This window comes from Pleurodeles waltl, chromosome 2_2 (genome assembly GCF_031143425.1).
Source record: "Pleurodeles waltl isolate 20211129_DDA chromosome 2_2, aPleWal1.hap1.20221129, whole genome shotgun sequence".
Taxonomy (NCBI): Eukaryota; Metazoa; Chordata; class Amphibia; order Caudata; family Salamandridae; genus Pleurodeles; species Pleurodeles waltl.
The window spans coordinates 852,819,043-852,840,527 of NC_090439.1; the positions used below are offsets into that span (position 1 = coordinate 852,819,043).

The 21,485-nt window shown below is 45.7% G+C and overlaps 1 protein-coding gene across 3 annotated transcripts in view; it reads left to right on the top strand.

Annotated features, from left to right (window-relative positions):
• DPY19L4 (dpy-19 like 4) overlaps nucleotides 1-21,485 on the top strand; it is a 516,401-nt gene that overhangs the window by 369,308 nt on the left and 125,608 nt on the right. For 2 of the 3 annotated variants that reach the window (XM_069220490.1, XM_069220491.1), the window contains exon 16: nucleotides 16,558-16,640. In XM_069220490.1, coding sequence (XP_069076591.1) covers nucleotides 16,558-16,640 — 83 coding nt within the window. Of the gene's footprint in view, nucleotides 1-16,557; nucleotides 16,641-18,988; nucleotides 19,071-21,485 lie in introns of those variants that run through there. The other variant, XM_069220492.1, reaches the window with a different exon arrangement.

Consider the following 21,485-nt stretch of genomic DNA (forward strand, 5'->3'; position numbering starts at 1 on the left):
CAATGAATAACAAGATTAAATCAGCATGAAACGAATCGCGCGTTTTGCTGATTCATAAGCCACCATACAAATGTCAAGAAATGGTAGCGCGCAAAGTAATCTGTTAATCATTAAAGAATTAAGCCAAGAATATGAAAGTTCTCGATAACGGCGTCGGGAGGCCAGCCCAACCACCGTCTTACCGCCCAGAACAAGGATCACCAATGAAGAATGAAGGGCAGAGGCCTGGAAGATCAAATAGGCCACCGGGACAGGAACTCAGGAAGTAGCTGCTGCTCTGCACTGGGACCTCTAAATAGTGAGCACTTGGAGCTGGGCTGGCTCCCTTTTAAGGAGTCTTGGCCCAGCCCACAACCACACCCAGGCATGCTGCAGGGAAAGTCTCTGGAAGGCCCTGGAAAGGGACCACGCCCTAACACACTCTGAAAGCCTGCAGCAATACATTGCAAATGAACAGTATTTGTAAACACATTAAAAATAAGTCTTCAGGATTAAACTCTGCAATGCAAAAGGTTAAACAACAACATATCAGCATAATGCATAAATTACGTTGTTTTGAGAGTGCTGGGTTTTTGCATTCTAGTTGCCAATAGAGCGCGCACTGCCCTGGTGTTGACATCATTATACCACCTCACGCAAGGACAAAGGCATAGACTCAAACTCATTGCAGGGTCGTTCTAGTGCCTCCACCTCCCCTTCCACTTTTGGTCCAGAACTCACTCCACGCACAGCAGATGACATTTAAAACTTGTTCAATATATGTGGTTCTAGGTGCCTCATCCTAGCCCCAAGACCTAGACTATAGAACCTCTGGCTGCACAGAAGATGTGGAAAATGGTATGGTAAGCAGTGGAAAATCTGGTGACTCAGTAATTTCCCCCCCGTTGTAGCTACTCAATGACCTGTTCAGTGCAGCACCCCGCACCCCACCCTCCAGAAGCGTGAGACCAAGCCATTGGCAAAACAATAGACTATGCAGACGAGATAAAATAGGTGAGAAGTTCACTCCAATCGGGCCAAAGACCATGCCACTTTTATTCCTTTCACCCATGCTCCCTCACACCACATGGGTTCCCAAGGAGACATTGTTTGTACCATTGTTAATTGCAGCACAAGTTGTGCCTACCCGTTGCAAGTTGGGCGTAGCCCAGTAAGTTGGAACCTTGTTTATTGTCACTATTCTAATATATACTCTTCGACACCGACCAAGCTGCAACAGGGAGGGGAGGGCTAACACACAGGTAGCAGCGATCCGACCACATACGACGTCACAATTTCGCAAACACATGGGCACTGACATCTATAACGTGGAACGTGAGAGGCATGGCCAATTTCTCTAAACGCAGCATGATTTACATATACCTCAAAAGGTACAGAATACACATTGCGATACTACATGAAACGCACCTCACAGCAGCGGAACTACACACCCTCAAAACCAAATGGCAGGGACCAATATTCGGTACGACAACGTCAGCATATGCCAAAGGCGTGCTGGTGTGGGTGGCTCCAGAAGTTCCATTAACTCATAATAATACTAAAACTGTACTCATTATTAAATGATACTAATCCATCACTAATTCTTGTTGGGTTCCGGAGTAGCGTGCTACTCATTGACAAGCGCTTCGACGCCTCTTCAGGGGTAGTAAGCGCTATATAAATACGATTACAATACAATACAATACAATATGAGGTGGAGCACTGTATGACAGACGCTGAGGGCCGTTATGTTTTTTTGGAAGGCTCACTAGATGGCAAACCATTATCCATAGCAGGGCTAAATGCTCCCAATTCGAAACAGGGTGACTTTCTCCTGTCGATCACACCTACCCTCTTCCAGGACCCAACGACCAATATTATATGGGGAGGTGACCTAAACTTTGTGCCAGACATGGATAGGTCTCGTCCACAGCTAGTCGGCGCTCCCAGTAGGCAAGTATCAAAGGTGCTGATGACGTGGATATCCGAAAGGGGACTCTGCGATGTGTGGCGACTTCTCCACCCTCTAGATAGGGAATACTCCTTCTATTCCCCGGTTCATCGATTACACACGCGCATAGACCTGCTGCTCAGCTCTGTCGGAGTGACTAGTTCTTTCACTGAGGCATTCTATTTGGCTAAAATGGTATCGGACTGTTGCCCCTTGATGTTATCTATGCAATGGGGTAGAATGCGCGCTTGCATACCCACATGGCGCTTCTAGTCAGACATGCTACTGGACCCTCCGTTTCGCCAGGAAATGGCTGAGTACATCTCCAAATATTTCAAATTAAATGGGGGGACGGCCACACCGCGTGCAATAGAATGGGACACACACAAAGTTGTGGTGAGAGGCTGTTGGCTGTTGGCTGTCAGCAGCGGGAGGCTTGCGACGCACGCTGTCCCGCTAGTTGACACAACTAGAAACAGACCTACGAAACGTGGAGTGTGCGGTGGCACAGGGCACGCTCGACCCGGATGCCCTTTGCGAACCACGTACACGAAGGAATGAGGTAGACATGCACATGCGGAAATATGATTATCGACATTACATTGCTAGGACACACTCAGAAGGCGATCGCCCCAGAAGGTTATTGGCTTGGTTAATTTGTGGTGAGCTACCGTGCACTCCTATAGGAGCCATAAGGCTTGACTCCGGGATAGTGGTTAACACGCAGGCAGATATAAACGATGCCTTAAAGCAATACTACAGCAGATTATATGAGGCGAGACCCGACCCCCCCCTGACACACGGGTAGAAGATTTCTTTCACTCACTTTCTCTCGCTCAGCTCTCTCCACTACAACAGATGGAGTTAGAGAAACCCATAGATGCAGAGGAGATTGTCGGCGCTGCGACAATTAGCTCAAAACAAGGCGATGGCCTTCCGGTGGAATACTATCACACTTTCACTGCACAGATACTCAAACCACATTTAGAGATGCTACACAAAGCACAAACAAAAAGGCAGCTCTCAGACTCACAGCGTGAAGCATTAATAGTAGTCCTGCCCAAACCAGGTCGTGACCCCCTAGACGTAATGTCATACAGGCCTCTATCTATGTTGAACCTGAATTGTAAATTATTGGGCAAGATACTCGTGAATCATCTGCTCCCGTTAATGCCACACTTGGTACACGAAGACCAATCAGGATTCATATCTGGTCGGAACACCTTTCTGAATGTTAGACACCTGTTGCGGCTCATGACGGCTGCTCCGGAATTGGACCACTACACGGTTGCGGTTTCCCTAGATATCGCGAAGGCTTTTGATACTCTTGGATGGCCTTTTTTAAGAGAAGTCCTGAGGAACATGGGGTTCGGCCACGTATTCTTGACATGGATTGGTATCCTGTACTCTAACACCACAGCTAGGTTTAAAACAGGCACATTTATTTCGGAAAGTTTCCCTATTGGGCGGGGAACAAGGCAAGGATGCCCATTATCACCGCTGTTATTCGCATTAGCGATCAAACCCTTGGCAGCCCAGCTCAGACAATGGGCACAACAATGGGGGATACCTTATAGCAATAGACACCAGATTATATCCCTCTACTCGGACGATGCGCTAATATATTTACTCAAATGCATATCATCCCTTCCAGACCTCTTGCAATTAGTGGAACTCTTCAGATACATATCTGTCTTGCAGGTGAACTGGTCGAAATCTTGTTTGTTCCCAATGACTCCGGTCCCTGAGGAACTAAGATCCAATCTCACAACCCATAGATTACAATGGTACTATACCACATTCAGCTGTATTAGTCATAATATAGCTGACTTAAGGGAAGGCAATTTAGGACGTGCGGTCAGATCAATCAGGGGCTCCCTAACGTTCTGGAGCTCGCTACCGCTGTCACCATTGGGGAGAGTAGCGATCATGAAAATGTTAATACTTCCAAGACTATTATACTAGTTCACAGCACTTCCAATAGTTATCCCTCGCTCCTTTTTCAAAACGTTGAATAGTTTGCTAATCGACTTAATATGGGGCAGCGGCCGCCGGTGAGTTGCACTCGCCAACACATACTTACCGCTTCCACATGGGGCACTAGGCTCACTGAATTATGAGCTATATAATGCGGCGGCACAACTACAGTGGGCGTTACAATGGATGCAGAACCTCCCAAGCACAGAGATAACGGTGGTGCATGACAACCTGGGTCACTCTAATGTACTACTGTGGTTACATGACCACACCAGCTCTCTACGGTGTACGGACGTTCTGATGATTGTGGCCCATAAGTGCTGGTGCCGTTACATATTGAATGGAGGCTCGGTCCCACCTTACTCGCCCAGGATCCCACTATTGGCCATGCAGGAGGTGTGGAAATTAAACACTCACCACGCCCTTGAATTATGGCCAGAACTAGACAAACACACAATTGGTGATATCTTCAAGAGGGTAGTATTATGTCACACAATGAGCTCGCAGCCGTACATGACATAACTCCAGAACGGTTCATAACTTATTGTGCATTACAACAACTCATATTCAGCGTATGGCAAAGCAAGGATAACAAACCCACAATTGCTCCCCTACTACACAATTTGTTAGCAGGCCTTGGATCTCACTATAACATATCCCAGTTGTATAGGACTCTACTTGGGAACCCTGAAGAGGCTCAAATTAGAGCGAGGGCGAGATGGGACCGGTATCTCCAAACGCGTTATCACAGACATCATGGAACCCTGCGCTCCGCATAAGAGGTTTTGCGTAACCCATGATTCCGCTACACTCAGTTACACCAAACATACTTATCCCCACACTGGCTCCAGCGCATGTTCCCCCACAATACTCATGAATGCCTGCAGTGCGGAGAATCGGATGCTACCTTTTATCACATGACGTGGGACTGCCCACCAGTTCTACGTCCTGGCATACAATAACTTCTTTAACAGCTGAACTGGTAGAGCACCCATTATCCCCTACGCCCGAATCCTGTCTACTAGGGGTCCGCACGAGGTCTGAGAGGGGGGAAACAGGTGCATAGATATGGCATTCGTGCTGTTTAAACGCCTTCTGGCATTGCAATGGAAAGCACCGAATACACCGGACATGCATTGCTGGCTTAGTGACCTGTTGAAATGCGCAAGGGTGGAAGCACAGGTTCTACACTCACTCCAGGAAAGGGGGGGCAACGATAAAAGGAGTGGGAATATGGGATAAATTCATAACTTCAATTGAAGCCAAGGATGACACTCGCGCTCCCTCAACTCACAAGGGATGACACCAGGCATGAAGGGCTCACACACCAGAGACACAGCTTAGGGCACGACTAAATACAGGATGCATGTGAGGTTATCGGACTGGAACACAGCACACCACACACCGGGGACTTCCATAACTAAGCATCCTGGTGTTAACATGAGGAGAACAGAGTCTCTACTCTGCACCCCGGTGGGTTGCCCGAAGTACAGGACTAGCAGGTACAAGGGTGGTTGCCACTCCAATGATTACCGTCGTCACCCATAGCAGAATGGGCAAACATTAGGCAACCATAGATGTGACCAGCGCCAGGAACACTCTAACACAGAATTAACTCAGCTGTTGCGACACGTGCAGACATGATATATCGGATTGCTTCCTCCTACTGTGTTTTCATTGTGTTTTGACTGCGTTAATGGAAGTTTTACATTGCCTGTCAATAATAATAATAATACTGAAATATGAAAACCTGTGTCCTTGCCCCCCACCAGTGATTTCTCCCTCTGCCCTTTCCCTATTGTAAATTGATCTGCTTATTATGAACCGCAAGTAGCGACTCAGTTATCGATTGTATAAGTTGTTGTATCTCACATAATAAAGAGATTTTAAAAAAAGTGCATTTGCTCTCTCCCTGAAAACATGGTGAAATTGGTTCCTACCCAATTGGCTTATTTAATCTACTTGTAAGTCCTCAGTCAAGTGCACTACATGTGCCCAGGGACTGTAAATTAAATGCTACTAGTGGACCTGCAGCACTGATTGTGCCACCCACATAAGTAATCCCTTAACCATGCCTCAGGCCTACCATTGCAAGGCCTGTGTGTACAGTTTCACTGCCAGTTCCACTTGCCATTTAAAAGTACTTGTCAAGCCTTAAACTCCCCTTTTTCTACATATGTCACCCCTAAAGTAGGCCCTAGGTAACCTATAGGGCAGAGTGCTATGTAGATAAAAGGCAGGACATGTACCTGTGTAGTTTATATGTCCTGCTAGTGTAGAACTCCTAAATTCGTTTTACACTGCTGTGAGGCCTGCTCCTTTCATAGGCTAACATTAGGGCTACCCTCATGTACTGTTTGAGTGGTAGTTTCTGATCTGAAAGGAGTAACAAAGTCATATTTAGTATGGCCAGAATGGTAATACAAAATCCTGCTGAATGGTGAAGTTGGATTTAATCTTACTATTTTAGAAAGTGAGCATTTCTCTGCACTTAAATCCTTCTGTGCCTTACAATCCACATCTGGCTAGGTTAGTTGACAGCTCCCTTGTGCATTTCACTAAGACAACCCCAGACACAGGATGCTCAGTTACATCTGCATACTGAATAGGTCTTCTGGGGCTGGGAGGGTGGAGTGCCTGAAACTTACATTTGAAAAGACAGTGGCCTGCCCTCGCACAATGGACTGCCAAACCCCCTACTAGAACCCTGGCAGACAGGATGGAACTGAAAGGGGACCTGGTGCACTTCTAATCCACTCTTTGAAGTCTCCCCCACTTCAAAGGTACAATTGGGTATTAAAACAGGGCCTCTGACCCTACCAACTCAGACACTTCTGTACAAGATACCACTGGTTAAGAAACTCTGAACCAGAACCTGCAACCTGCCAGGAGGAACTGCCTGGCTGCCCAAACGACTTACCTGACTGCTTTTCTGCAAAGGACTGCTACCCTTCTGCCTTGCTGCCCTCTGGCTCTGCTGAGAAGTGCTCTCCAAGGGCTTGGATAGAGCTTGCCTCCTGTTCTCTGAAGTCTCAGGGCCAAAAAGACTTCATCCTGCAAAGAACTCCTTGTGCTGCGGAGGTTCGACACACAGCCTCCCAGAAACGATGCACAGCCTGCATCACGGTGAGAAAATCACTGCACGCCGAACCGGAACGACGCAGCCCTGCTCCCCGAGAGGAGATCAACGCAGCACCAGTGTTGTGACTGGAACTTCGACATACGGCCCACTGGATAAACGCATAGCCGAGCCAGAACGATGCAATCTGACTTCCTGTGAGAAGAATCATTGCAGCATCTGCCTGCCGTGCGACAGAAATTTCCCTGCATCGCCCACTGGATCAACGCAGCTCCTGTGACTTCGTCCTGCACGGCCAGGATTTCTCTGCATAGTCCCCTAAGGCACCTTAGGCACGTATTAAGATTTATACTTGACAAAAAATGCCGCCCACCTTATTGTATGGGATTGAACTAAAGTCTGGCCTTTATTTAGAAACGAAGTGGAAAAATTATGTACATAATTTACAGTAGCACCCATCATTCCAGTTCAGGCACTTCAGCTGGAATTAGGAATTTAGAGTAACTGTTTTGCCGTGCCACAGTCGTGCTGTTGGGGGTATAACGTATTACACTATAGAGCAAGAACGTTAAGGTGTTACTTAAAGAAAAAATTGCTTTCAGGTAAGAACCAGCCAAATCTTTTTAAACAAAATATGAAGTAGATACTAAACACCCTGGAAATCCCCTCTCAGTATCTATTAGAGTGGAAATACAGCCATCTTGTGCTAAAATATTAATTCCTTCTGCCAGTTTTAGACTTGATAAATTGTGCTGTATTTCATTGAAAAGTTGTACTTTAATTCTAAATTTGGCAATCATTGGTAAAATGTAACTATACTGATGGATGGCAGTTGAAAATAATATTCAAATAAATTTGTGTGCAGCATGTGTAGCTGTAGATACACATGCTGTGCATACTCCTGCCATCTAATGCTGGGCTCAGACATGTGCAACTTGTTTTTCTTCGAAGAAGTCTTGCAAGCCTCGAGATATAGTGGCTCCTCCTATGACTGGTAATGCACACAAGCAATGGCTCCAATGTTAAGTTGTTTGCTTTCTGCCATTGGGTTTGTTCATGTATCGCCTGAGCTCTGGGTCGATGACTTGTGGTGCTTGTCATCCAACTATTTTGGTTCATCCAGTCCAATCAGCACAAACAGTGTTTCATTGTGTTTGGTTTCCCCTTTGTAAGGTTCAGCAACTGGATTTCCACCCAGTACCCCATTTCGGGGCCTTGCCCTCTCCCAGGGCTTTGTACTAAGTCCTCCTGTCCGAAAATACAGACTCCTTGATGGAAAGGATTCCTTCTCAGTATAGTCCTAGGTGTCACTCCAAATACCCCTTGTCTGACCACCAGCAGGTCTGAACCTTTTTCTTTTGTCGGAACACACCAAGACCACCTGCTTCACCTGCCTCACATTCCGATCAAAGAAGACCTTGAGAAACTGACAAGATTGTCCTCTTGATCAATGCACCATGGAGCATTGACAGGTGGATGACATCCCTGATATCCTTGGAGACCCTGGCATTGAGGTGGAACCAGAGTCTGGACCTTCAAGTGTTCAGTCTCTAAAGTTCAGCCTCAAACCGAGTTCCCACTCAGTCTGAAACCGAGGAACAGCAAGCCGGGCAGGAACAGCAATGTGGTAAGACTTCGACCATGATTATGCCTTCCTATTCACTCACTCAATGCCAACACTGTTCTCAGGTCAAGAATGGCCCCACCTGAAGCCAGACATCAAGTGCTAAAGCCCAGCAACATGCTTCCAGTCTGTCCCTGCCTGCAGGCAGTGGCCGGCACCAACAGAAGACTTTGGAGCTGTTTCCAAATCATCCCTCAACGTTGGCACAGGCGCACAAGTCCTGGCCTTCTCTGGTGCTGACAGCTCCTGTGATTCTGGCACCGAATATTAGTTTGAAGACTACTTGGGTTCCAACACATCGCTTGGTGCCGGGAGCCACTTTGTTGCTCAAGGGCCAAAAGACTCCCCCCTGCATCAAATCGACCAGCTTCCAAAGCTCTGTTGTCGCTGTGTCCAAGGAACGTGAGCAGCCCAATCTTCAGCATCTCTAGGAGGAGTTCAGCACTAGACAGCATAGTATTTGCATCCACCCATAGACTGAGGGGTTCATCACAAAACAACCTTTTTTTTAATACAATGTTTATTTCGTTTTAAGACATCACAATCTAGAGAGAGTTGGCAAATAGCAGTTTAAACCATGTATACCCACCCTAAGGTGCCCAGCATATGTGTATCCTAGGCAGCCAATCTCTACTCTCCATCTGAGGTTTCATGTTGTGCCCAAAACCTTTCTAGAAGAGCATCTCACTCAAGAAAGATAGGGGTTCTCCACAGTCCTCTGTATTTCTCCCATCTTAATGCACTGCTCTCTGCTTGCCTCCAGTGAAGGACCTCTTTGCGCCATAGAAGCACTCGTGGGGCCGTCCTGGATTTCCAGCACCTAGTTCTCAGTCGCTTTGTCAATAATAGAGCTAGACTGATAAAACGCAGGGCAACTTTGGAACTCTTGGGTCTAGGAAAGAGTGCAAGAAGGACATGTGCAGGAGTGTCCCAGGGAGAAATACCTATCAGTTCAGCCAGGGCTTTGGTGATTTTGTTCCAGTAGACCATTATGGAACTACAAGACCATAACATGTGTAGGAGGTCGGCGTCCTCCGTAGAGCAACGGGGAAATGCGAAGGAGGCCAGGGGGAACATTTGGGTGATTCTGTGTCGGTGAGGTATGCTCTGTGTAAGATGGAAAATTGAATGAAATTATACCTCGAATTGTGAGAGACTTTAGCAGGGTAGGTCAACAGAGTGACCCACTGCTTATTCGAGAATTGGCAGAGCAAATATTCTTCCCAGGTTGCTTTCAGGGAAGAGAGGGATGTCTGAAAGTGTGTTTGGAGGCTGCGGTAGATCCATCGCACTATGTGCCCACCATATCACATTAAATGCAGCGCCTGGAGTAGTGCATGTATTTCTGGTTCTTTTCTGTCAGGTGCCAAATGCTGGCACAGACATACCTCCGAATCCTAGCATGTATGAGAAACAAATCATCCGGCAGTCAAATCATCATGCAATAGCAACAAGCCATCTTAGAATAGTGAGCCCACTGTGGTCACCTCCACCACCCCCCCCAACCACCACCACCACCACTACTCAGCTGGCTTCCTTAATGTCAGAGTACCTGCTGGAGTCGGGAGGTTGTATAAGGGGATGTTGGGTGCCTGTGGGACCGTAAAGTCTGTGTAAGTCTTTGCCGTTTTCCAGTAGGCCAGAGTTATGCATAATAAGAGAGAGCACTGAGGGGGTACCGCTGCTCCAGGACACAGTAAGCGATGGAGATTCCCTCATCCAATCTGCTCTGTGGAGTACCCGATCTCCGCTAGGTTTTGGACGGCTAGCCAGTAGGTCAGCCACTGCAGCTGACCACCTAGTCAGTAGGCCTTAAAATTCTGGGGCTCTCGGGCCACCCTGTCTGTTGGCAATTGCAGTTTTGCTAGACTAACCCTATGACCAACGTCCGGCTCCTCACACGAGTCTGACAAGTATAGTGTTCAATAGTGTACAATATAGTTTGTATACCCAGGCTGGTACTCCCACTGGAAGGTTAACAAAGTGGTATAGCAAGCAGGGCAGCATGACCATCTTTGCTAGTGCTAAGTGCACTGTGACAGATAGAGGCAGTGTAATCCAGAATGCTACCTGTGAATGCAGTGAGTTGGTGGTGTGGGCTAGGTTGCCCTCAAATATGTCCTGTGTGTCCCTATATATATGGATCCCTAAATATCGGAATGCGTGTGAAGCCACGGGCAAGGTAATGGGACTGATCTTTAAAGTGGGGGTCTGCGTATATGGGTGTAAAGGAGAATGCACAAGATTTATTTGTGTGAATCTGTAGTCATGCAAGTGCCCCAAACTCGGACAATAAATTGCCTAGTCCACTCGTATCCCTTTGTAGAGTTTTCAAATATAGTAACATATTGTCAGCGTATAAGGACACAGTCACATGGCCAATTGGTATTCACCAGTCAGCTGCTTCTTGTCGAATATGCTGTGCAACAGGGTCCATATTGAGTACAAATAGTAGTGAGACAATAGGCAACCCTTTTGTGTCCCACGTGTAATCTGATACGAAGTGGAAATATGAGGTCCCATGCGAGCCCGAGCTGTGGGAGTACAGTAGGGTCACCCACTTAATATAGCCTTTGGGAATACCCAATTTGGTTAATGTTGTTAACATATAGTCCTATCCCAGATTGTCGAATGCCTGACGAATATTTAGAGGCACGCTTCCGACCAGTGGATAATGTCCTGGAGCAGAATCCATCACCTGACATATGCAGCGGACATTAAGGGAAGTGCAATGGCGGGAGGCAAAGCCACATGGACCTATGTGTAATTATCTCAGTAGTAGCGGGAGGAGTCTGCATACTTAGTATTTTATATTCGGTATTCAATAAAGATATTGGTCTATAGGAGTTGAGGTCCTCTGGTGGTTTGCCTGGATTTAGAAGTGAGGTCACCAATGCCTCCCGGGTGGCACGCAGCAAAGAGCCCTGTTCAAGTGAGGAGTTGCATAATTTCTCAAGTTAGGGTACCAGACAAGCTGCATAGGTAGAGTAAAATTCGTCAGGTACACGGTATGACCCTGGTGTTTTGTTATGTGCAAGTTCTTTGATTGCCCCTCGAATTTCGGCTGCTAATATAGGGGTGCTTAGGGTTTCTCATTCCACCGCTGTCACCCTTGGTAGTGTTGCACATTGTGAAAAGAAGGTGATTTTCTTTCTTTCTGTGTCAGCAGGGCAGCATAGAGTAGTGCATAGTAGTCACAAAATGCATCATTGATTGCTAGCTGTGTGGTGACTGCCCCTCGGGTGTACTTAATGATAGAAAGGTTGGGAGTGGGTGCAGTTTTCAGGCAGATCAGCCGAGCAAAGTGTGTACCTAATTTATCTGCTTCAGTATGTATTCTTTGTGCTTAGGCTTTCTAGTCAATTACTTGTAGGCGTTCCAAGAGCTGCGCATGGGTTATCCTAGCCTCCTGGAATCTGTCAGTGGCATCATTGTCAGTAGCTGCTTCCTTTTCTAGGGATCTCAACTTATCTTCCAATTGAATCAGTTCTCATTTCACTTCTCTGTGGGCTCCCACCACTGCACCTATGGCCATACCCCTAATTACCACCTTGAAGGCATCCCATTCTATCAAAGGGGATGATGCCATGTTTGTATTTTCAGAAAAATATGTATCTATGCACTTGGATAGTGTTTCTCTAAATGTTGCATCTTCTAGAAGTGTGGGTTGTAAGCTCCAGGTGGGAATTGGAGCGGGAACTCTTCCAAAAGTTATCCTTTTTTTTCAAAGGGTTATGGGCAGACATTGTATTTCCTAAGTAAGCAGCTTGAGGGCTATGCAATTGAAAATGTGAGGAACATATAAATCTACCAAAGCGGGAGGGTAACTGATCGCATCCCCACGTTCCTACTACGCCAGATGTCTATAAGCCCCCACTGATCTATCCTTTGTTGCAGTGCTCTAGCCTGTCGGGCGTGGGATGTGCCTGGCAGAGGGGGATGGGAACAATCAAGTGTTGTGTCTAATACAGTGTTGAATTCACCTCCCAGTGCCCATGAGTACATGCACCAGTCCAACAGTGCTGTCGATAACGGGGCCAAGAACGTATCCTGTTCCATATTAGGTGCATAGATACAGCCTAACATGATTGGGGCACCATCTAATTCCCCCTTTTCAGTGCAGACAGCCCTTAGTATCACTTCCGGTGTCCAAAGCTCCAAAAGGAACCCCCAGCACGTTGCCAGATAGCAGTGCCTCTCACGTGTGATTGTGTATTCACAATCTGTGTGCATATAAACTCGTCATTCTGATATTGGGGGCACTAGAACCCATGCTACATTCATCCATTCCTCCATTGTACATAGCAGGTGGTCCTGTCCAACAGTAAAAACAATCCCCCAGAATACTTGTTCCAGGCATGTAACCTTGTTCGACTAATCAGTGAACAAAGAAGCAACATAACTAATGGGCATAAGCACATGAGGCCACCAGAAAGTAGATTGAAAATAATGGCAGTTCAACTCAGAGAGCCCACCCGGACCCGGGAACACATCTGTTTTTATGTTGGCCCTCCGTCAGATAAGGAAAGGAGGAAGATTGATGGGGAAGGTAAGAGGCTTGCTGTAGAATCAGTTAATCGCCAACTCAGCCTGCTTATTTTCCCATTATTATCGGGCCCACTGGAATGAGATGGGTGAACTCCTCCAGCATCTCCCGGAGCAAAATAAACAGCACAGCCAAGAGCAGGTGTTGGAAGGAAAAATAATTTCTAACACCACCATAAGGTGTGCCCTTCATGCCCCAGCCCCGGGCATTAACTCCACTGTCCTTCTAAAGCACCATGCTTGACTGCTCGTCTCTGGCTTTTAGCCAGAGGTCCAGCAGCTTCTGATCAATTTTCCCTTCAACGAGGAGCATCTCTTCGGCCTGCAGGTTGATCAAGTGCTGGAAAAGATGAAAAAGGACATAATACAGCCAATGTTACGGAGGCTGTCCAGATTCCTTCCCCTCTGATGATTCCTTTCGTAGGTCCCAATTCTAAGGGGGTGCCGAAGTTACACATCTCTTGAATCATCTACCTCCTACCAGAGGCAGCATGCACATGGCTACTTCCGGGGAGCCTATAGAGGCAGCAACACCTAAAGAAGATGTGTTGAGGGGAGCTGCCCTCCTAAACAGTGACTGTCTCTCCCTTCCCCCGATCACATTACACCTGTCGTGGGAAGACTGCAGGGTTCCTCCAGCAATGGGAAAGAATCCCCTCAGACCAGTGGGTCCTTTCCTTCATCAGGCAGAGTTACTGCATAGAACTCACTTCAGCCCCATCAAACATCCCTCCTGCAAACACACCCTCTCCCCAGACTTCCAGAGCCTTCTTCAGGAGGAGGTACAGGCGCTTAGAGCTTGTGCCACCTCCTTGGTGTGATAAAGGGGTGTACTCCCCATGCTTTCTTATCTCCAAGGAGGACAGGATAGGTAGGGCCTAGCAATTTGACATGGTCTCACTGCAAGACGTGATCTCCCTGCTGCCGCAAGGCAGCTTCATGACCGCTGTCGACCAGAAAGATGACTATTTCCACATCCCAATCCACCCTGCTCACCACTGCTTCCTTCAGTTTGGGGTAAGGTGTGGTCAGAATTTTCAGTTCAAAATGCTATCCTTCAGGGTAACTATAGCTCCCAGGGTGTTCACAAAATGCCTTGCCGTGGTAGCCGTTCATCTCAGGAGAGGAGGCATCCACCTGTTCCTTTACATGAACGATGGGCTGATCAAGAACACCATTGCCTCACACACACACACTCAGACCACCATAGACTTTTTGTCCCAAATGTAACCCTTTTTGAGAGCAGGTCTCAACACTGTCACCAGGAAAGCTTACGCCATTTAAGCATGGGTTCAAACTTTCCAGCTCTTACTGCCTCATTTTCAGCAGATCACCAGTTAACCGTTAGAACTGCGATGCACCTCCTCAACATGATTACCTCTTGTATTGCTATAGTTCCCCGTGCAAGGTTACAAATGTATCCTTTACTGGAGTGCCTACCAACACAGTGATCACAGGCGGAGGGTCATTAGTGTTGATTTGGGCCATAGTCCATCACCCTCTGCAGTGACGGAACAGGAACAATCTGTTGCAGGGCGGTCCCTTTCTCAACTCAGTCCTGCAGGTAACCATCATGACACACTCTTGCCTTACAGGATAGGGAGGGGGGTCATCTCCACAAAATGTCCCTGCAGGGTGCGTAGACACCCCACCAACTGAGTTTCCATATCAACTACTTGGATCTGCTGTCCATCCAACTAGCTTTCAAGGCTTTCATCTGCAACAGAAGCTCCCACTCCTCCCCATCAAAACGGACAATACAATATGACTGCCATGTACTACCTCCAGAAACAAGGAGGCCTGCACTTTTGGAAACTGTTGCTAGCACAGGGCTTTTGGCGTTGGGCACTTCACCAAAAGATACATCTACTAGTGGATTACCTACTGGCAGTGGACAACTTTACAGCCTTGCTCGGCAGGATGCGGCAAAAGGTCCACAAGTAGGAACTCCACCAGCAAGTCCAACTTGCATACTTTCATAATTGGGGCTTCCCCGATGTATATCTCACCTTACCTTACTGGCGAAAGCACCAAATGCCCAAACTTTGCCTCCAGATTCTCACACCCACAGTCCATGGCAATGCACTATGCATAAACTGGTCAGGGATATTTACATAAGCTTTTCCTCCTCTCCCACTCCTTCTGTACATGGTATAGAAGCTTTGGCTAATGTCCCTCACCCTCACCCTGGTGACTCCCCCCTGGCCCAGACAACCCTGGTTCACGACCTTCCTCAACTTCCTGTAGTCCCTCATGAAAAACTGCCCAATCGCCCAGACTTTCTAACACAGAACCAGGGCACCGTCCGGTAACCCATCCCAAGGTGGCTGAATCTTGCAATGTGGCTCTTGAGGTCTTATAATTTGACTACCTAAAACTGCCTCCAGAATTCATTTTTTATTTTGATATATAAATAGCACTTTATTAAGTATTTCACGTGCATAGTGATTGAAGAGTTTGCTTTTTGAATTTAATTCTTTGTGATGTGAATATATTGTTATCCCATGCCGGGAACTAATAATTCATATACCGTTACTGGCTCTCTTGAAATAATTCAGAAAATGTGTTATAAAGTGCACATTTACACCGAAAAATGTCCAAAATCCACTTTTATTTGTTTGATTTTTGTATCAAAATTGCTTTTTTTTTTATATATCATGAAAGTTTTGTCGTTTGACTTAAATAAGGATACCTTGGAATCTCTCCGTTTCAGAGTCCTGCAGGCAATTTATAGCTGCAGTTTTGGCCTAACACATGCTTCCTGTTTGGAATCGTACTGTATTTGAGTCCGGCAGACCACTCTCCTGATACATGTACAATGTGATGTGTAATACACCTGCTTATTTTTGTGTTTTTTTTTTTTTTTACTTTAGAAATCATTTATTAAGCTTGTTTTTGTTTACATCTCTACAGTTTAGTCTTGGTCCAGTTGCATAGAGTTTTATCTAGTTCTCTGTAAAAGCTGTGAAATGAGGGGTTCCTTTAGGTGTGTGACCAGCTTAATTTAAAATGTGTTCCTAGAAGTAAAACACTTTGAAAAAATAGGCTTATCTGTAAATGATTGCTTTTCTGCAACAAAGCACCAAATTAAATTTTCATTATAACCATCTGTGGCGTCCCCCGTTCCCATTTCTATGTAACCATTCCTTCTATTGGTTGCCATAACTCTATTTTTGATGATTTCTCAGCAAACTACTGTATCTGCCAAATGAGTAGTTATAGTAGTGGCATACCATATCTTCTCCTATGAGAAGTTGTTTGGTCCAGCTGCTATATTTCATGTATGATCATATCTCTTTTTTGCCTACATCCTGACTTCTTATGTTTTCTGTAAATTTGCGTGTTTTGGTCTATGAATTATAAGTGTCAAGTCTGTATTAAAAATCTTTGTTCCCTCTTTAGTTTTCTCCTAAAGCGGAACTAGAATATCCACAAGAAGAGGACTTTTATAAACCTGACACTATTGAACTCATGAACTGGATAAAGTAAGTGCAGACTGCATGGCCATGTAATGGTTTCTTGCCCTTTGAAAATTATGAGTGTGTTTATGTTCCCCTAGAATCTTACTAACTGTACAAAAGTGTTCTTTACATGTGGCTCAAAGTACAGGCCAGATGGTACGCCACTTTTAAAGTGAGTTTTGCAAGAGGTGCTCATTTGCTATGAGGCCTGTGATGGTCACTGGTACTTTTTGTCACTGGCAGTGTGTGCCTCCATCCTCAAGAGAAGTAGGTTGGAGGTCCCCACCCAGCCAGAGAGAGTGTGTGGCCAGTGCAGACCTATGCCACTGGGCCAGTGTGCAATTTCAGGCAGGGAGAGTGTGTAGGCACCATGCACCCAGTGCAGGGGCAGGGTTGTGAGAAATGCTTGGGGCTGTTAGTTTGCTCGCTGCCTGTGGGAGGGGTGGGGTTTAGTGCATGAAGCCAGCGGCCCTTTCATCCCTGCAAGTGGATGCAAGGGTGAGGGGCAGTGATGTTGTTTGATGCCTGGTCCTGGCTATAGGATCAGGCATCACTCTGGCAGTCACCATCTTGACAATACTAGTGAGCCTCAAATCATGCCTAGATGCTTAGAGGACAGACATTCAGCCAATTCGTCAAATATTTTTCATTGGTATCATGGTGTGCTGCTCACATGAGGAACTAAAGTGTCTTGGTCCTGTAAGACAGGCATTGGGACCACCTACTGGCTAACACTGATACACATTATGTACTGCTAGCTGAGATAAACTATTGCTTGAGTACTTGTTATTGATCTCTTCCATGAAGTGCCCTCTAGACAGTTGCCTGCAAAGATGGTCACTTGTGCATGTGAAAAAGGGACATTTTTTCCAGCAACCGAACTGGCTACTAATTTGATAAACAGATTCCCAAGTCTTTTACGAACTAGTACTAGATGAATAACCTATAGGCATTTGCCTCTGTTTTTTGTTTCAGCTTTTGTTTTGTGCAGGCCCTCCAAATGTCTGTAGCTCCTGCTGGCACTCTACCATCTCAAGGTTTTGCCTCCACTCTACAGCCAGGGCCACCAGCTGGGGTGGGCACTCAATGATACTTTGCTTGTGTGTGACTTTTCTGATCTCAGCCTTTGGCTGTTCAGAGTTTTGATTTCACCTGCCTTGCTGCTCACGAAACAACCCCCACTCATTCATCTGCCTCCAAAATACTTGCTGTCACGGCTTGTGGTAGATTAGAACCATGCCTTAAAGTGGTCAAACCAAATGATCTGCATAATATTCGCCTATACCTATTACTAATTCTGTCGGAGGCATTGGGTATGGTCCTCAAAGATATCTAAGTCTTTGTTTCCTCCTACAGTTTGATTAGATTTAGTATGTTTCTCTTACCCCATACTTACTGTAGTAGTAAATCCTTTAAGCCTGTTCATTATGTGCCATCTAAGTGCAGTTTGCATTTGCAAATCATTAAGAACGGGATTCCTGTGAATGCAAGTATATTCTTTGCACAGCTAAGTGACACATGCACAAAAACATTTGTGAACTGGGCCCAGTGTTAAGCCTAATTTTGTATTCTCAATCTTCCACCAGGAGTCCTGCATGTGAACGACGGCTTCAAGTTAATACAATTCTCTGACTGAAGTGCCATTGAGACTGGTTTTGATAACCTTTTGTGCAGTCATTTGGCATTGATGTTGCAGTGGTCCAATTCTAGATTCAGAGATTTAGGATTTGTGGAATTTTCCAACGCTAAATCGTACTTGTCTTGTTTGTGTAGTCTGAAATCATCTCAAATTCTAAGCAAAATCTACGATGCTTAGATTTTCACCCCTTTCCAGGATCTTGGTGAAGCTGGCCAAAAAGGCAGCTAATACTGACTATCTAAGCCTTCAGTGATAAGAGTAGCATGTGAGACTGACCTTGATACAAGAGAGCCTGTCCTGTGGCAGGCATACCTTCTTCAGCAGGACATCCACATTGGGTGAATTCCCACCCAGATGACCGGGTGAGTGTAAAAAAAGTTATCTAATAGCTGCACTAATTGTGGCATGAGAGAATGATTAGTACCCTTGGCATAAGAAACCTCCAGGCCACCTTATGTGGAGTAGAGAGACAGCACTTGATGGTCGTGACACAGCAGTGGGAAATGTGCATATAAAGCAAAGCTTACTAGATACTAATCTTCTGATTTGCCATTTGGTCACTCCTAGTACCCCACATGAGGAATCTTCCTTATATATTGCTTTACTAAAAAGGGAAGCAGCTGCTTTCAAGTAAATTGTTCTCTGATGTTACATACTTTGATGTTCTCTACAAAAAGCCCTCACTACACTAGTGCTACTCTTTAAGACCCATTGACTGTTTTTTATACAACAGATCCAGCAGCTCCTAAAAGGATACAATATATCTAACCCTGATGAACTTCCCTTTGGAGTCGCATGGAGTCGCAGAAATTTCAAGCTGTAACGGTGATGCCGAACATCTTACGTGTCTGATCTCTTCAAAACAAATACAATAAAGTGAATGCTGTTTGAAACTAGTATCAGCAAAGCCAACATATTTGTCTTTAATGTGTAAATGCACACAAACATGCAATGCACAAATGTGCAGAGTCTATTGTGATGTCTCTCTTTGCACTCACATTGTTCTGTATCTTCTGTCTCTGCCGTATTTGTAATCCTCAGACATGCAGTGCTGCATGAAACCAGTGCAGGAAATGTTGCACTTAAAAAGAAGTAGCACGTTAAAATATAAATAGGTCGCAGACAGGGAGAGACCCAGAAAGTGACTGGCAAAGCTTTCAGGTTATAATTTCCCTTGTGAAGTAGAGGTTGGAAGCTAGCTTTTTTCTCTTCTGACTAAATCCATTGCAGACAAACAACTGAAGTTGGAAGTAAACAAAGTAGGTTGACTGCCAATTTTGAAGAAAACATTTTAAGAACAAGTTATGTGCCTCATATGTTAGTATAGCGGTGCGTACATTGGTTGTGGCACTTTATGGGCTTTACTTTTATTTTTTTAACATAATAACTTGTTTTTACATGCGTCTTGCTCCCATAGTTTTGCCATTACCTAGTACTTGGCTCTCAAGCAAGGTCTGCAGTTACCTGAATGCAGTGGGGCCTACATGCCTCTGGGTCAAGTATCCATAGGCACCACTTGAGGTACCTCTTGTAGTAGTAAACAGTCACATAAGGCATCACAGATAGTCAGTGTTAAGTGTGTAGCCTGTTCACAACTTTTATTTTATCACAGAGCTGTGTGAAGAGGGAAAGCAAGTAGGCCTCAGTAAAGTGGATCTAAATCAGCGGTGTGGCCTCTCAATCATAGATGGCTCTCCTTCACCTGTTTTCACTGGTGAGGATGACTTCCATATGATCCATTTAGGAAGACCCACGCCAGGTCCCTGTTGTCCCATTACTGCTGCATTTCCCATGGCCACTTGATCCTGCAGCAGGCAACCAAAGTCTGCCACACCCCAGTTCTCCTTACAGGTGTGGACCAAGAGTAATATCAACCACACTTCACCACTTGGGGAACTATGGTGTTTGCCCTCATCTTTGACGTTTGTTTCGAACCATTATCTCTCCACCCCACAAAGTCTGGGCTGCAGACCCATCAGTCACTATTTGAACTGCCCTGGGTCTGAATTGTGCAGCGCCACATAGGCACTCTTCCTCTGCATCCCAGTTGCATCTCCTGGCAGGCTCCTCACACATCACTGACTGCAGGCACCATCTTGGTTGCTGCTGCTTGCTATTCTTCATGCCAGCTTCATAACGTCAGATGCATTGTACAGGATCCTGGCACTTGTCCACGGAGAAGGTTTGCCTTTCCCAGAGCTTGGACTGTGCCTAAAATTCCATTGAGCATTACTGCGCAGGATCACTACTGGAACAAGACAACCAAGTGTAGGGGACCTAGTCCATTGACTGCAGGCCATTTGCCGCTCATAAAATCATTGAACATATGAACTTAATTAGTTTTATGATTAACTATGGTCATTCCTAATAAACAACAGATTATGTTAAAAAGGATTATCTAGCTGTATTTAATGTAGAAATTTGAGCGTTAACAAGAGTGATGTAACAATACTGGTAAAAGAATGTAAATTAAGGCACAACCCCTTAATTGTAAAGGGGCAGTCCTCAGGGAATGATAACAATTAAATTTAATAATAATTAGTTATCTTGTAATTTTATAAATGTTATTATGTTATGCTATGATTATGGCTGTGTTATGCGTATGACTATGTTACAGTTATGTTAATTATTGTGGCATTACTGTTATCTTACTGGCATGTTCACTTTCGATGTGTACTATGACCCATTAGGGTATGCTGCTCCTGAGAAGGTTTGAGAGCCTTACCTCATAGGGTGGGTAGGGCTTAGTCAAAGAGCCAGGTCTCAGCTTTCTGCGGAACTCAAGAAGCAGGAAGGATGCTCTGATGTGAAGTGGAAGATTGTTCCATGCTTTAAGAGTGATATATGGGACGGCTCGACCTCCAGCTGTGTTTCTTTGAAAGTGTGGATGTGTTCAAGTAGGAGTCTGAGTGGAGGTATCTGGCTGGTTGATGGAAGGAGAGGAAATTGTTCAGGTAAGCTGGGTCTGTCTTGTGCAATACTTTGAATGAGAAGTTTGTTTTTCAGGAGCCAGTGGAGTTCCCTGAGGTGCGGTGTGAGGTGTATGAAAGGTGCAGAAATGTGCATTGTTGCTGCTTTTTGAATTGTTTGCAATCTTTTGGTGAGTTACTTGGCGATTCTGGTATACAGGGAGCTCCCGTAGTCCATCTTTCTGGTGAGGAGGGCGTGGGCAGCAGTTTTTCTGGTGTTGCTCGGAAGCCTTTTGAAGATGGCCTTCAGCGTCCTCTGGG